Here is a 17,800-nt window from a genome sequence, read left to right as displayed (position 1 = left end):
TGCGCTGATATTATTTATACAATTATTATAATTATGAAGTAGTCTGAATAAAAGTAAATCTTCTATTTTTTGTGTGAATAAAAATTCAAAATGAAAAGAAAGTGTAATATAAGAAGGGTCTGGATATGTGACTAATAAACAGATAAAATGTTATTTTAGTGCCAGGAATGTCTGCATTATTTATGCTGGACCCTATTTTAAATTGGCATTTCTTGAATTTTGTGTGAAATTGGCCCAATTAGCAATTTCAGATCACTTTACTGGGTAGTTAAAATAGGTAAATGGGCAGTTTTTTGTACTCAGTTGATAGAATAAAAGGGGTTCTAGCAAAATAGCTACAAGTCTGGTCAACTGGAACAATAGAATTGGCCTGAAATAGGACTCAAAATGGACAAAATCACCAATGCATAAATATCACTGAGACTGCTAACTTCATGATAGTGTAATTCCATAAGTTTTCCAACAAATTTCATACTTTTGGTTTCATTACCTTCACAAGATGCACAGCAAGAGCTCAAGAGATGTTCAAAGAATGCGCGTTAGTCGCTATACTGACTGAGACTCACATTGTGGACTCTGTCTGGTGATCACATGAGCTGAGCATTGTTGGTCAACAACCAAGACCATGTACAAAAGCCAGGATCAAATTCCTTGTTTGAAAATCGATATGTTTGACAACCAGTCTATTCAATAACCGAGGTACCACTGTAATTTTTTCAATTTACAGAAGTGAAAAGCTCTGCAATCTTGACCTTGAAAATTTCTGGTTTAAGTTTCAATTAGTTTAAATCACAGAAGCTGTGCTCTACATGCGCAATCATTGTTGGAGATATTATAATAAGCTCACATGGGCATGTTACTTCACAGTAAGCCTTTTCCAAATCATTCAGATCTAAAAAGCTCAATGTTCTGATTTCTTTTTTGTCACCGAAATCAGTTGTTTACAAATCAGAAGAGTTTTATAAAGCTGAATGTCTTGGAAAAGTCTTACAATGAGGTAGCTAACCTTTGTAAAATAAGAAAGGGAGCTAATGAACAAATGGTGCAATTTAAAAAGTATGACTTGTTATATCAAACTGATTCAATAATCCTCAGTTTTGTGGAGTGATTGAGCAGAGGTGGTGAAGATACAGGAAGTTACTTAATTACAATAGAAATACAATGGGATAAGATATGTATACCTAAGGATATACCAGTACTTAAGCAGTTTTTCCTAACTTCAACCCTCATAAATGATGCACAAATTGAAAAGTAATTAGCAAAATGACAGACCAAAAGATGCAAACTACTCACCTTAGTAGTAAGAGCCACCTTTCCTTCTGTGAGATTAGCCACCATCTCCTGCAAAGCATTGGCTTCTGCCTCCCCCATCTGGGGTATATCTTTTGGTTCAGCATTTTTTAAAGCAAGCTTTGTTTGCTTCAATTCTGCAGCAATTTCTGTATCAGAGTAAAACTAAATTAGTTCTTGAACTTTGTAATTTTTTTTATTATCACACTGGCCGATTCCCACCAAGGCAGGGTGGCCCGAAAAAGAAAAACTTTCACCATCATTCACTCCATCATTGTCTTGCCAGAAGGGTGCTTTACACTACAGTTTTTAAACTGCAACATTAACACCCCTCCTTCAGAGTGCAGGCACTGTACTTCCCATCTCCAGGACTCAAGTCCGGCCTGCCGGTTTCCCTGAACCCCTTCATAAATGTTACTTTGCTCACACTCCAACAGCACGTCAAGTATTAAAAACCATTTGTCTCCATTCACTCCTATCAAACACGCTCACGGATGCCTGCTGGAAGTCCAAGCCCCTCGCACACAAAACTTCCTTTACCCCCTCCCTCCAACCTTTCCTAGGCCGGAGGGAGGGGGTAAAGGAGGTTTTGTGTGCGAGGGGCTTGGACTTTATAATATACCTTACAAAAGGATTTTTTTTTAACAAACCAGTCATCTCCCACTGAAGTGGGTGACCCATCACTCACTTCATCACTGTCTTGCCAGAAGCACGCTGATACTACAGTTCAGATGCCCCTCTAAGCTGTGATAAAATGACTAAATGTGTGTCTTCTTTTCTCAACACCATCCATCTTCACTACTCAGACCTGTGTATCTTCACTTTCCAACACATCTTTACTACTCAATCACACCCATCTTCAGAATACCATCCTTCTTCACTATTCAACACTGTGAATCATCACTACTCAGTCCATACTATTCAACCTTTTTGTCTGTCAGTTGTCCACTACATGACATTTTCAAGGCTTAGTTCCCTTCAAGTATAGTCTTTGACCAGTTTTCCTGAGAGAATGACCTAGTCAACCAGGCTGTTGGTCTATATCAAAGGTAAAATAAATATATGACTAAAACACAATATGTGGTTGATGGCATTTATTGACAAGATATTTTCTCCATTGGGGACTTATGAATTGATGAAATCTCTGGCAGGTGAAACATCTCAGTAAGTGATATAAATTGCAGTGTGTCTTATTCACATCCAGCCTGTAGGTATATGAGGTACATAGTCAAACTTGGACCTCTGTCCACGTTTGACTACGTACCTCAGCAAGCTGAGGTAAGCTGAGAGACTGACCACCACCGACCAAGGCTGAGGGACTGATCACTTCAAACTATGTACTTTATCTCATCTTCCATTACTGAAATGACAAGCCACTGGATGATGAAACATCTCCAAAATGAAGATACCCCAGTGTTGTACATGTGTCTTATTTATCTACTTGTTTTTTGTGTAAACCATTAATAAAATGATGAAAACATTATGGTTATACAACACATGTAATTTACCCAAAATAAAAATTAAACTACATATATGGTACTCACCTGCAATGATTTGTTTACAAATCTCTACTTTATGAAACATGAGACAGGAACATAAATTAACACCTTTCTAAGGTTCACAATTTATCAACAAGGAGTCAGCCATATTTGTTTCAACAGCCAACCCAAAAAGATACATAGCAGCACTAAATCCAGTTCTCACACAAAACACATACAACATCCACACAACACAATATACACACTAACACAAAATATGCACATGACAAAGTACACACAATACAAAATGAACTCAGATCAATACATGCTACTGTATTCAATGATGCAGAACTGTCAGTGGCTAGTAAAGTGTTCTGTATTGGATCTCAACTCCATTATTCCCAGCAGTATATGCTTATACAGGTAACAATAAGGCATCATCAGCTGTTTTAGACCCCACTTCACAGCAATGCTTCAGGACATGACAAGGTCTTTCTTAATAAATAAAAAAAAATCTGTCAAGTTGGCAATAATGTGAAATTTCTCACTTAATTCCTGGACTGTTGTGGTTCATCATCCTCTTTTCTTATCTTCCTCTCTCCTAACTGGGAACTGAGGTCCTCCAGCATTTTTTTGTAGGTGCTTCTTACTTGGAGCTTACCTGGAGAGGGTTTTGGGGGTCAACGCCCCCGCAGCCTGGTCTGAGACCAGGCCTCATGGTGGATCAGGGTCTGATCAACCAGGCTGTTACTGCTGGCTGCACGCAAGCTGATGTATGAACTACAGCCCGGTTGGTCAGGTACTGACTTTAGGTGCCTGTCCAGTGCCTTCTGCCTTCTTGAAGACAGCCGGGGGGTTATTGGTAAACCCCTTATGTATGCTGGGAGGCAAATGAACAGTCTTGGCCCCGGACACTTATTGTGCTGTCTCTCAGTGTACTCGTGGCACCCCTGCTTTTCATTGGGGGAATGTTGCATCCCCTGCCGAGTCTTTTGCTTTCATAGGGAGTGATTTTCACGTGAAGGTTTGGTACCAATCCTTCCAGGACCTTCCAACTGTATATTATCATGTATCTCTCTCGCCTGCGTTTGAGGAAATACAGATCAAGGACCTTCAACCGTTCCCAGAAGTTTAGGTGCCTTATCGTACTTGTGTGTGCCATGAAAATTCTTTGTACACTCTCCAGGTCTGCAATGTCGCCAGCGTTGAAGGGGGCTGTTAGTTTACAGCAGTATTCCAGCCTAGAGAGCACAAGTGATTTGAAAAGAATCATCATGGGCTTGGCATCCCTAGTTTTGAAGGTTCTCATTATCCATCCTATCATTTTCCTAGCAGATGAGATAGATACACTGTTGTGGTCTTTGGAGGCGAGATCCTCTGACATTATCACTTCCAGGTCCTTCACATTACTTTTCCACTCCGCTGTATGGTTAGAAATTGTCGTATACCCTGACAAATTTTGAATTTCTTCAAGTTTCCCATATCTGAGTAGCTGAAATTTCACCTCGTTGAACTTCATATTGTTTTGAGTGGCTCATTCGAAGATTTGGTTGATATCCACTTGGAGTCTAGCGGTGTCTTCGCTGGAGGTCACTGCCATGGTAATCTGAGTGTCATCCACAAAGGAAGACACGGAGCTATGTCTTACATCTCTGTCTATGTCAGAAATGAGGATGAGGAATAGAATGGGAGCGAGTACTGTGCCTTGTGGAACAGAGCTTTTTACCGTGGCTGCCTGGGACTTTACTCTGTTTACTATTACATGTACTCTTTGTGTTCTATTTGTCAGGAAGTTGTAGATCCATCTACCAACTTTTCCCATTATTCCTTCATCATGCATTTTGTATGCTATTACACCATGGTCACACTTGTTGAAAGCTTTTGCAAAGTCTGTGTATACTACATCTGTATTTTATTTATCCTCTACAGCATCCAGGACTTTGTCATAGTGGTCCAGCAGCTGGGACAGGAAGGAGCGACCTGCTCTAAACCCATGTTGCCCTGGGTTGTGTAATTGATGGGTATCTAGGTGGTTGGCTATCTTGCTTCTTAGAACCCTCTCAAAGATTTTTATGATATGGGATGTTAGTGCTATCAGTCTGTAGTTCTTTGCAATTGCTTTACTGCCACCTTTGTGGAGTGGGGCTATGTCTGTTGCTTTTAGTGTGTGTGTGATGACCGCCGTGTCCATGCTCCCTCTCCATAAAACGCTGAAGGCACGCGGTAGGGGCTTTTTGCAATTCTTGATGAACACGGAGTTCCATGAGTCTAGGCGTGGGGCAGAGTGCATGAGCATGTCATTAATTGCCTCGTCAGAGTCTTGTGGAGTTCAAATAGCCAAGATTTTTGGGATGACCAAATTTTGGGTTTCGTTCATAAAGAATTCATTTGGATTGTTGACTCTTAGTCTGGGCAGTGGCTCACTGAACACTGAGTGATATTGAGACTTTAGTATCTCACTCATTTCTTGGTTGTCATCTGTGTATGTCCCATCCCGCCTAACCAGGAGCCCAATATTGGATGTTGGTTTTCCTTTAGATTTGGCATAAGAGAAAAAGTATTTTTTTTTTTTCAGCTTCCTTTATGGCTTTTAGTTCTTGTGATTCTTGTCTCCTATAAGATTCCTTCAGCTTAAGTTTAATATCTGCAATTTCATTAGTGCCTCCCTTCGTATTTCAGATATATTGGCCTCACTCAGCAGCTCTGTGACTCTCCGCTTTCGTCTGTATAGGGAACATCTCTCTCCTACTAGTTTACATCTTCTCTTTCTTTTTCTTAATGGAATGTGTTTTGAGCAGATCTCAAGAACCACAGAATTCATTTTTTAAGGCAAATGTTCGGATCCGTGTTTAGGCTATCTTCCCAGCTTGTTTCATTTAGGACATGGTTTAGGTCATTGTTGTCTAACAGTTAATGTGTATCTTCTTCATGAACATCTTAAAAGCCCTCATGTATTACAATCCATGCTGAAGTCAGTTTCCTTGACCTGACTACTTACTTCAGGAAAATTAGAGAAATTTTTCACCATAGAAGGAAATAATTGATTCTGACCTACATTTATGGATGACTTTGGCACTATCTCCCATGCCACTTTTATGTATTCAAGTGTATCTGCAATGATAATGTTATGACAGAATTCTGGAACTTCAGTCTCAGAGCAAAAGCAATGAGTTTTCCATTACCTTGCATGTGCAGTGGCACTTAAATGTCCTAATAACTCTTTGATCCAGTGGGTGTAACAAGAATGTTGTACTAGGTGGTAAAAATAAAACCTTAACATTTCAATTTACAGACTGCAACAACTGAGGATGATTCTGAGATTTGTCAAAAGTAAGGAGAACTCTGAATGCAAGGTTTTGTAGCCAGGTACATCTTCACTGTAAGAATGAAATAATGTTTGAACCGTTCAACAAACAGCCTCGATCATCCATGATGACTTGTGCCATATAATAGAAAACAGGCTATGTCTTGATCATTTAAAATACCAATAGGGGAAAAATCCCTGGTACACAGTGCTGTGACAATGCGGCCAGACTGATCCTTTCCCAGTTAATGCCATTCCATATCAATCTTTTATCTGTGCTACTTTTCCACTACAATTTCTTACTTGTACTAAGACAATCTCGTGCAATTTAAATGCATTTTAATTGATGGTCTACTGTATCATATCACTATTAATCATTACTCTTGTAAACTGCTTGAACAATTATGAAAATCACTCAGTAACACTGCTAATTACAAGTAATGAAAACTACACCTGTGCAATAGTATGAAATGTATATTATTTTGTCATACATAGTTTTGTTCAGACAGGAATTACTCTAGCTTTTTCAGGAAGGAAGGAAAGGGGGAAATACAATGTATATTTCATTTACTATCCAATTTTGATTGAAGAATTTTAGAACTGATGTAAATAATATTGTAGTTTGTTTTGGATTTCATCATAGTTTTGAAATAGCTTAACTGAATGTAATCTCACCATCTTTAGCAACCTTAGCCCTGTGTGCTAGTGTTAGCAGGTTTCGGCACTTGTTAACAAGCTCCTGATGTGTTAGCTTTTCTAGATTTCCTCCTCCCACAGTAGTTCGCCCAGGTATCTTTTCCTCAGCTTCATTCCCAGCGGGAGTACTGATACCACCGTTACTCTCCTGCAACAAAAAACACAAGGGTGAGCATATAAATAATAGTTGCAATGCAGAACTACTGAAACAGTGAGCTAAATACTATAGTTATAAATTCACTGCTAAAATAATAAATACCCTTAAATTCACAAATATTTCACACTTAGAGAAGATAATAATAATATATGTATTTATTTCTACATGTACAAGGTATACAGGCCAAGCTGACATCAATGACATACATGTACTACTATATAGAAAGCCAGTTGTTATGCAGAGCATTTCAGGCAAATTAGGTCAGTTTTGTCCCAAGATGCGACTCACATCAGTCGACTAACACCCAGGTACCCATTTTATACTGATGGGTGAACATGGACAGCAGGTGTCTTAAGGAAACAAGTCCTAATGTTTTCCAGCCATACCGGGGATTTGCTCTTCGGACCTCAGTGTGAGAGCCAAGTGTGCTAGCGACCGAGCTACGAGACATCCTTCGGACATCTTTTTGGTAATTCTGAACCATTATCATATCACAGCTGAGCACGATAAAGCTAAGACGACAGGTATAGAAGAAGGAAGTTGCAGTTGTTGTCTTGTTCATATACTTGTTGGTATTATATACCAGTAATGCAGTGATACTTGTCTGACACAGTAATGCCATAGAATCTTGGTACAGAGGATATATCCCACAACCTCACTGCTAACCTCTGGCCCAACTCTTGGTTATGACATACTTCCACTCGTGGGTCCCACCCACCTGTGACAATGACTTCAACTGTTGCACCTCTCTTTTGGCTCCTATATATATGTGTCCATTCTCCTGCCTCTGCTTTAGACTGATCCAGGCTATGAAAATGAAAATACTTTCCATTAAGGTTGAAGGAGAGAGTACCTATCTTTCACTGTCTCTAGTTTATAATTTCTGTAATGACTCAAAAAAGTTCACTGGGTTGCAAAATGTCATCATAATAAAGATACCAAGGCACTGCACATGTTCCTTATTTAAGTACCACACTTGTCAGTAAATGTTATAAATGTCATTTTGTTCACACTCCAACAACACATCAAATCCTGTAAATACGTATAATTGTGTCCAGATTACCTTACCTACACTTGTGTCCAGACTACCTTACCTACACCTGTGTCCAGATTACCTTACCTACACTTGTGTCCAGACTACCTTACCTACACCTGTGTCCAGATTACCTTACCTACACTTGTGTCCAGACTACTTTACCTACACTTGTGTCCAGACTACCTTACCTACACTTGTGTCCAGACTACCTTACCTACACTTGTGTCCAGACTACCTTACCTACACTTGTGTCCAGACTACCTTACCTACACTTGTGTCCAGACTACCTTACCTACACTTGTGTCCAGACTACCTTACCTACACTTGTGTCCAGACTACCTTACCTACACTTGTGTCCAGACTACCTTACCTACACTTGTGTCCAGACTACCTTACCTACACTTGTGTCCAGACTACCTTACCTACACTTGTGTCCAGACTACCTTACCTACACTTGTGTCCAGACTACCTTACCTACACTTGTGTCCAGACTACCTTACCTACACTTGTGTCCAGACTACCTTACCTACACTTGTGTCCAGACTACCTTATTTATTTTTATTTATTTATTTAGTAATTTTAGCATACATACAGGGGTACAAAAAAATACAGATAAGAGCAGCATGCCAAAGCCACTTATATGCATAGCATTACGGGCTGGCTTAAAATTAACTTAAGATTAACTAAGCAATGATGAAATCAGTGATAAAACATTACTGTAAACAGATAACTATAAAGCACAAATGAATATTACAAAGACAGGTCATATGGTTGCTTGCATTGCTGTACATTCAGTCGAATGGAGTATTCTGTTAGGTTTACCTGGAGTTTACCTGGAGAGAGTTTCGGGGGTCAACGCCCCCGCGGCCCGGTCTGTGACCAGGCCTCCTGGTGGATCAGCGCCTGATCAACCAGGCTGTTGCTGCTGGCTGCACGCAAACCAACGTACGAGCCACAGCCCGGCTGATCAGGAACTGACTTTAGGTGCTTGTCCAGTGCCAGCTTGAAGACTGCCAGGGGTCTGTTGGTAATCCCCCTTATGTGTGCTGGGAGGCAGTTGAACAGTCTCGGGCCCCTGACACTTATTGTATGGTCTCTTAACGTGCTAGTGACACCCCTGCTTTTCATTGGGGGGATGGTGCATCGTCTGCCAAGTCTTTTGCTTTCGTAGTGAGTGATTTTCGTGTGCAAGTTCGGTACTAGTCCCTCTAGGATTTTCCAGGTGTATATAATCATGTATCTCTCCCTCCTGCGTTCCAGGGAATACAGGTTTAGAAACCTCAAGCGCTCCCAGTAATTGAGGTGTTTTATCTCCGTTATGCGCGCCGTGAAAGTTCTCTGTACATTTTCTAGGTCGGCAATTTCACCTGCCTTGAAAGGTGCTGTTAGAGTGCAGCAATATTCCAGCCTAGATAGAACAAGTGACCTGAAGAGTGTCATCATGGGCTTGGCCTCCCTAGTTTTGAAGGTTCTCATTATCCATCCTGTCATTTTTCTAGCAGATGCGATTGATACAATGTTATGGTCCTTGAAGGTGAGATCCTCCGACATAATCACTCCCAGGTCTTTGACGTTGGTGTTTCGCTCTATTTTGTGGCCAGAATTTGTTTTGTACTCTGATGAAGATTTAATTTCCTCATGTTTACCATATCTGAGTAATTGAAATTTCTCATCGTTGAACTTCATATTGTTTTCTGCAGCCCACTGAAAGATTTGGTTGATGTCCGCCTGGAGCCTTGCAGTGTCTGCAATGGAAGACACTGTCATGCAGATTCGGGTGTCATCTGCAAAGGAAGACACGGTGCTGTGGCTGACATCCTTGTCTATGTCGGATATGAGGATGAGGAACAAGATGGGAGCTAGTACTGTGCCTTATGGAACAGAGCTTTTCACCGTAGCTGCCTCGGACTTTACTCTGTTGACGACTACTCTCTGTGTTCTGTTAGTGAGGAAATTATAGATCCATCGACCGACTTTTCCTGTTATTCCTTTAGCGCGCATTTTGTGCGCTATTACGCCATGGTCACACTTGTCGAAGGCTTTTGCAAAGTCTGTATATATTACATCTGCATTCTTTTTGTCTTCTAGTGCATTTAGGACCTTGTCGTAGTGATCCAGTAGTTGAGACAGACAGGAGCGACCTGTTCTAAACCCATGTTGCCCTGGGTTGTGTAACTGATGGGTTTCTAGATGGGTGGTGATCTTGCTTCTTAGGACCCTTTCAAAGATTTTTATGATATGGGATGTTAGTGCTATTGGTCTGTAGTTCTTTGCTGTTGCTTTACTGCCCCCTTTGTGGAGTGGGGCTATGTCTGTTGTTTTTAGTAACTGAGGGATGACCCCCGTGTCCATGCTCCCTCTCCATAGGATGGAAAAGGCTCGTGATAGGGGTTTCTTGCAGTTCTTGATGAACACAGAGTTCCATGAGTCTGGCCCTGGGGCAGAGTGCATGGGCATGTCATTTATCGCCTGTTCGAAGTCATTTGGCGTCAGGATAACATCGGATAGGCTTGTGTTAATCAAATTTTGTGGCTCTCTCATAAAAAATTCATTTTGATCTTCGACTCTCAGTCTGGTTAGCGGCTTGCTAAAAACTGAGTCATATTGGGACTTGAGTAGCTCACTCATTTCCTTGTTGTCATCTGTGTAGGACCCATCTTGTTTAAGTAGGGGCCCAATACTGGACGTTGTTCTCGATTTTGATTTGGCATAGGAGAAGAAATACTTTGGGTTTCTTTCGATTTCATTTATGGCTTTTAGTTCTTCCCGCGATTCCTGACTCCTAAAGGATTCTTTTAGCTTAAGTTCGATGCTTGCTATTTCTCTGACCAGTGTCTCCCTGCGCATTTCAGATATATTGACCTCTTTTAGCCGCTCTGTTATTCTTTTCCGTCGCCTGTAAAGGGAGCGCCTGTCTCTTTCTATTTTACATCTACTCCTCCTTTTTCTTAGAGGAATAAGCCTTGTGCATACATCGAGTGCCACCGAGTTAATCTGTTCTAGGCATAAGTTTGGGTCTGTGTTGCTTAGTATATCTTCCCAGCTTATATCGGTTAGGACTTGGTTTACTTGGTCCCACTTTATGTTTTTGTTATTGAAGTTGAATTTGGTGAATGCTCCCTCGTGACTAGTCTCATTTTGTCGGTCTGGGGCTCCACGCATACATGTCTGAACCTCAATTATGTTGTGATCTGAGTATATTGTTTTTGATATGGTGACATTTCTTATCAGATCATCATTGTTAGTGAAGATGAGGTCTAGTGTATTCTCCAGTCTAGTAGGCTCTATTATTTGCTGGTTTAAATTGAATTTTGTGCAGAGATTTAAAAGCTCGTGTGAGAGTGAGTTTTCATCAGAGCTGCCTCCTGGTGTTATTACTGCAACAATATTATTTGCTATATTCCTCCATTTTAGGTGCCTTAAGTTGAAATCCCCCAGGAGCAAGATGTTGGGTGCAGGAGCTGGAAGATTTTCCAGACAGTGGTCAATTTTTAACAGCTGTTCCTGGAATTGCTGGGATGTTGCATCCGGAGGCTTGTAGACTACCACAATGACTAGGTTTTGGTTCTCGACCTTTACTGCTAAAACTTCCACTACGTCATTTGAGGCATTAAGCAGTTCTGTGCAAACAAGTGACTCTGCAATGTACAGGCCAACCCCCCCCTTTTGCCTGTTCACTCTGTCACATCTGTATAGGTTGTAACCTGGGATCCATATTTCGTTGTCCAAGTGATCCTTTATGTGGGTCTCAGTGAAAGCCGCGAACATTGCCTTTGCCTCTGCAAGCAGTCCACGGATGAAAGGTATTTTGTTGTTTGTTGCTGGCTTTAGACCCTGTATATTTGCAAAGAAGAATGTTATCGGACTGGTGGTATTGTTGGTACTGGGGGGGGATTTTTTTTCCGGCATTAGTATCTGTATCTGTTGGTTTGGAGTGGAGGCCATCGACTGTGGTTCCACTCCAGGAATGACTGGATTTGGTGTACGATTTCTGCCATTTCCTGCCAGTTTTTTTTCCTTCCTGGCACTAAAAAACCTCTCCCTCTTGAGTGGCTGTGGCTACCCAGGTTTTCCCATGGCCTGGATGTTTTGTATCTTTTTGTCCCCTTTAAATGGTATGCCTGGCAATTTAAGTTATAGCACAGTCTTTCCTGTACTGAAGAGGTACACATTTCAGGGTGAAAAAGCTTACAGGAAGGGAGTTTGCATTTTCCTGTTGTCATATGGGCATGACATTTTCTAGGGTGGTCATAGTTGCATGTCCCATCTGTTTTTCCAGATTTCCCATGCCAGCAGATACCAAGTGCATAGTATGAGCACAGGCTTGGTTTCCGTTTGCCTTGGGTTTCTGTGACTGTATTCCCTGTTGGTGCATGTTTCCCTGTCTTACTCCTATCCTCCCTAGCACCAACAATGGAGCTCCCACCAGTTGTTTTTGGTAATTTATCCTCACTATTGCTATTGGAGTCCTCTTGTTTGCTATTTCCTGCGGTATTTCTAGTTTGCAATATTGGTTTTATCTTATCTTTGACTACACTTGTTTCCCTACTATGGCTCCTGTCCTCTATGAGGTAGTGTATTTAAAAAAATAACAAAGTTAGATTGGGTCCTAGGTTTAACATTTGTGTGATATAATTGTGAGTAACATATAGGATATACAATTTATAAGGTTCACTTGTGTCCAGACTACCTTACCTACACTTGTGTCCAGACTACCTTACCTACACTTGTGTCCAGACTACCTTACCTACAATTGTGTCCACTTGTTAAAATAAGTATGCAGAAATATATTACTTATTTTTATAACATACAAGCAGCCATTCATCATGTATTATATCATTATGTAACAGTACTAATGTTCGCATATTATTATTTGTTTATTATTATTTGCATATTATTATTATTATTATTATGTCAAGATAGGGTAACACAGATCCAATTCCTCAGATCAAGAGTTCCTCACCAGCATCAAGAACTTCACACGAGTTCATTTTATGGGGAAACACTAAACCTGTAGGGGTCATACAGGGCCTGAGGACTGGGAGGCATTCGGGTACGATTCAAGAAAGGGGAGGTTAATTCCAGTTCCTTGGATCAAAAGCCCCCTCACTTGCATCAAGGGACCCTCTAAGGAACCGGTTGCTCAGAACTGATGAAAAACAAGTTCAGGAAAAGAGAACTGATGTAGTGGTATGTCCAGTTCCACTAAGACCAACGCACAAGTCCCAAGTAATTTACATACACTTTAACATTACTTATGTGTAGCCAACAAGCAAAAAAAAAAATAGAAAATATAATCTACCAGCACACTTCACTTATTACCAGATAACCAAATTAATTATAAGATGCATTATGTGCAGCAATATAGTGTTTACATCTCTGCATATCTACAAGCAAAAATAATGTAAAATAATCACCATGGAGTAATTTAGAGAGTGTTCTTCCTGGCTGTCATATCTGTTTACGTGGGAGAGATCGCTTATACTGCCACTCACTACCTCACTACCTCGCTCGAACTCATAGAAAATGGTCTTGGAACAAATATTTCAGTAGTGACTGTAACTTGTGATACATTTAGACCGATCTATTTGACTAGTTGTCTTTGTAAAACTTTTGAAAGAATGATACTTAAGAGACAGTACTACAGAATCAGACACCAACTTTTCCCTTATCTCTATGAGTTCACTGCACATACCTCTACTAGTTTTACCACATTTCTTGATCTAAAATCTGCATTTGATATCGCAAACAGAACCGTTATACTACATGAACTTGCAAAAATGAATATTGGTGGTAGCCTACTCTGCATATACACTGATGGATCTAAACAGGAGTCTTTTGGCAGGGCTGCATCTGCTCTTGTTGCCACCTCCCTAGTTAAGAACGATAATAAATTTGTTGAGTTAGGCATAAGAATTAACAACTGGGCGTCTACACTGCAAATTTAATTGTTTGCAATCCTAATGGCGCTAAAGCTAACCTATGACACTGAGACTGACTCTGTTCCCACCTCATCTCCCACAACATACTCAACCCTTGTCAGTTTGGGTTCAGGTCTAATAAAAATACGAATGATACTTTTTGTAGATGAATGGTTCAGAGAACCGACATTCGTATTTATCAACACGAATGATACTATTATACACATGCTAGAACAAATATACACTGCACTCGAGAAAAAAGAAGTCCCATTGGGGATCTTCGTTGATTTACGTAAAACTTTTGATTCAGTTGATCATGATTTGCTCCACATAAAATTGTCACACTATGGTATAAGAGGGCACTCCCTCAACTAACTAAAGTCATACCTCAGCAACAGAAGCCAATATGCTTACACAAATGGAGCAAACTCTTCCACACAGCCAATTACAGTTGGTGTCCCACAGGGAAGTGTCCTTGGCCCCCTCCTCTTTTTCATTTACATAAACGACCTACCGAATGCATCGCAACTACTCAAACCCACACTATTTGCAGACGACACTACATACGTCTTCTCTCACCCAAGCCCAGTCAAGCTAGCCAATACTGTAAATACCGAATTACAGAAAATATCTATCTGCATGATGATTAACAAGCTTACTCTCAATATTGGCAAAACCTACTTCATACAGTTTGGAAACAGAACCACAGATGCCCCTCTTAACATAATGATAAACGGATCACCTATCACAAAACTCACAGAGGGAAAATTCTTAGGAATCCACCTTGATAATAGACTCACATTTCAAACACATATACAACACATTTCCAAGAAAATCTCCAAGACCGTAGGCATACTATCGAAGATACGGTACTGTGTTCCAGTCAGCCCTCCTGGCCCTATATCACTCACTCATTTACCCTTATCTAACCTCTGGAATTTATGCATGGGGCTCAACAACAATAAACCATCTCAGACCATTAATTACCCAACAAAAGGCTGCAGTCAGAATGATAACAAATTCCCACTACAGACAGCATACTCCACCAATACTCAGAACGCTAAATTTACTCACCGTATAAAACATCCATACTTATTATTGCATACACAGAACACTTAACTCGGATATAAACCCTCCCCTCAAACTTCTCCTTACCAACCTCAACAGAACACATGACCACAACACAAGGCACACATCACTCTGATGTTTCTCGTGTCCATCTCACACTATGTAAAAATGCAATGCACATAAAAGGTCCAAAAATCTGGAATTCATTACCTGTGAATATAAAAGAAACACTGTTTATTAATTCAAGTCTCTTCTTAAAAACCACTTACTCAACCACATCTAAATAAATACTGATTAACTGTATCTCATAAATGCATAACCTGTGACCCTATCAAACCATTTTTTTTTTTTGCAATTACATTACCTAATAGAATACTCCATTCTCATGAATGCTCAGTAACTCATCAAATGAAATGACCATATGACCTGTTTCTGCACTACAAATCATTGATTTTATTCGATTTCACAAGATTATATTATAAATTTGCTACAAATTTGTACAACTATAAAGCCTCATATTTGAAATACCCATTTACTTCATCTTGTAATTTGTTGTATTTTTTACCACTGAAAATATCATTGCTTAGTTAATCTTAAGTTAATTTTAAGCCTGCCCGCAATGCTTTGCATACAAGGGGCTTTTGGCATGTACACTCGACTACTGTGAACATTCGTCTCTCAGCCATTGAGTAGAGAGGACGTGTTCTACACTGCTGCCCTCTATAGCTGTTCGGTGGCATTTTCATTTTCTCAACATGGCGCAGGCAGCCAGACGCCGCGTCAACACTGTGTGTTTGGAATTAACTCGGGGGGCAGTGCTTGGACCATCAATGGCGATATTATTGCCAGCGATAATCCGAGACACCTATGGTATCGCCAACGAGGATCTGTGCGGTGTAGCGATGAATGGTGTGACAAGAATCTTTGTAAAGTTTTGCTCAGCTCAAGTTTACGAGAATGTCGTCGACAAGTATCAAGAGGTTAATCTGGTGGTTAACCAGGCTGTGTCTGTGAAGCTACACGATGTATCCCGCCATTATACATGGGTAAAAGTCAGAAACGTACCCTTTGAGGCTGATGCGACTGATATACGTGCTGCCCTGGGTAATTACGGCACCATACACATGGCTACAGCAGGGAGGTGGCCTGGTGGCCCATATGAAGGACTACCTGAGGGAACTTTTTCGGTAAAAATGACATTACGACATCCAATCCCTTCATATGTGATCCTGCAAGACTTCAGGACTCAGGTATTTGTGACTTATGCAGGGCAACGCCGCACTTGTAGGTTGTGTGGAGCATACGATCATTTGGCGGTGCAGTGTGAAAGGAGACGAGGTGCCAGGGTTGTACAACAGAGCAAGGATTTACTAAGGGGAGGAAGGTATAAGGCAAGATGTGCCTGAAGCGCCTGCGCAACCCTCAAGATTGTCTTGGAGTGAAGAGGTTGAGAGGTCTCTGAACACGGTGTGTGCTACACTCCCGGAAGTGTCGCCTCCTTTGGAGGCAGCCCCAGAGGTGGAAACGGCTTCGCGAGAAGAGCAGGCCAATGATGTGGAGACATCCATTGTCTCTGTGTTAGACGAATTATTTACGGAGGACAGCATGAGTCCTGCGACGGCACCATCCCTAGACTTGGGACAGGCTGCGACGGCGGACGTGGATCACGACGTGCAGCTGGTAGTGGACGCCACTGACGCCTTGCTGAAACAAACGGTGGAGGTGGAAATCCACCAGGATTGCACTGTGGACGACGAAATGCAGGTGGAAAGTGTAACACGAAAGCGCTCTGTTACACTTTCAGATTCTGATGTGTTAACGCCAGCCCAAAGATCAGGGAAGAAATCATGGGCGGATGTGGCACAGAAAGGTTCCTGTGCACCCAAAGCTCAGGGGATGATCAGGAGTGCTTCAAAAGGAGGGGAAGGGAAAATTGGAAACAAAAAATCTAGTGAAAAACATTGTGTCGAAAGGAAAACCATCATTGTCGATTTTAAGTGCCTCACAATAAACATTAATGGTTTGCGAACTGTACGAAAGTGTGCATGGTTACGTGATTTATTGGTGCGTAATAATGTGGACGTTGTGTTCATACAGGAACACAATCATAAATGTGGCAGTGAATTGCGGATAGAAGAGATTAGAGATTTTGCCACCGAAGTGGCTAGTTTATTGTGCACCCCATATCCATCCTGTGGACGGTAGCGCGAGAGCATATGGATACACAAAAGGCCTAGGAACTAGGCCCCAAAGGGTTAACAGGAATACATATGGATTTATATCTACATATCTATAGTTCACTTATCTGTTACAAGCAAATTTAGGAAATTTGCTTAGTATATCTGGTATCTTATTTTCATTAATAAGATATCTTGACATGTCACATAGGTTATTATACTGTCTGTCTCTGTATTCCTCAATAAGTGGACAATTAAGCACATAGTGTTCAAGAGAGTGACCATATGCCTGATCACATAATTTACATTTAGTTTGATCATCATCTGTGTGTCTCCCAAACTGCCAGAAGTACTTGTAACCAAGCCTAAGCCTGGCCACTACAACATCAGTCAGTCTGTTCACATTGCAAGTTGCTCCATAAACATACTTATCTACGTTCATGTTATCATAGTGGGTTATAGATCTACTCAGGCTTCTAACTGCATTCCTATAACAATCATTTTCATTATTTACTTCTCTCCTAATATTATTCCTAATGCTAGACACAGTTATACCAAAGTTATATTCTACATTCTCCTTCTCGATACTCTTCTTGGCTAACATATCAACTTTATCATGAAGGAGTAATCCAATGTGTGATGGGATCCATAGCAATTGTACATTAATTCCTTT

The 17,800-nt window shown here is 40.8% G+C and overlaps 1 protein-coding gene across 2 annotated transcripts in view; it reads right to left on the bottom strand.

Moving 5' to 3' along the window:
• The window catches only part of GCC185 (GRIP and coiled-coil domain containing 185 kDa), a 145,199-nt gene extending 131,738 nt beyond the window's left edge, over window positions 1–13,461 (bottom strand). For both annotated transcript variants that reach the window (XM_070082846.1, XM_070082847.1), the window contains exons 1-3: window positions 13,379–13,461; window positions 6,748–6,916; window positions 1,294–1,439 (exon numbers count right to left, since the gene is read on the bottom strand). In XM_070082846.1, coding sequence (XP_069938947.1) covers window positions 1,294–1,439; window positions 6,748–6,916; window positions 13,379–13,381 — 318 coding nt within the window. In that variant the 5' untranslated portion in view covers window positions 13,382–13,461. The remainder of the gene's footprint in view (window positions 1–1,293; window positions 1,440–6,747; window positions 6,917–13,378) is intronic.
• Between the last annotated feature and the right edge of the window lie 4,339 nt (window positions 13,462–17,800).

Source organism: Cherax quadricarinatus, chromosome 8, assembly GCF_038502225.1.
Source record: "Cherax quadricarinatus isolate ZL_2023a chromosome 8, ASM3850222v1, whole genome shotgun sequence".
NCBI lineage: Eukaryota > Metazoa > Arthropoda > Malacostraca > Decapoda > Parastacidae > Cherax > Cherax quadricarinatus.
Note: the sequence above shows the minus strand (reverse complement) of the source record. Positions and strands in the feature narration are given on the sequence as shown.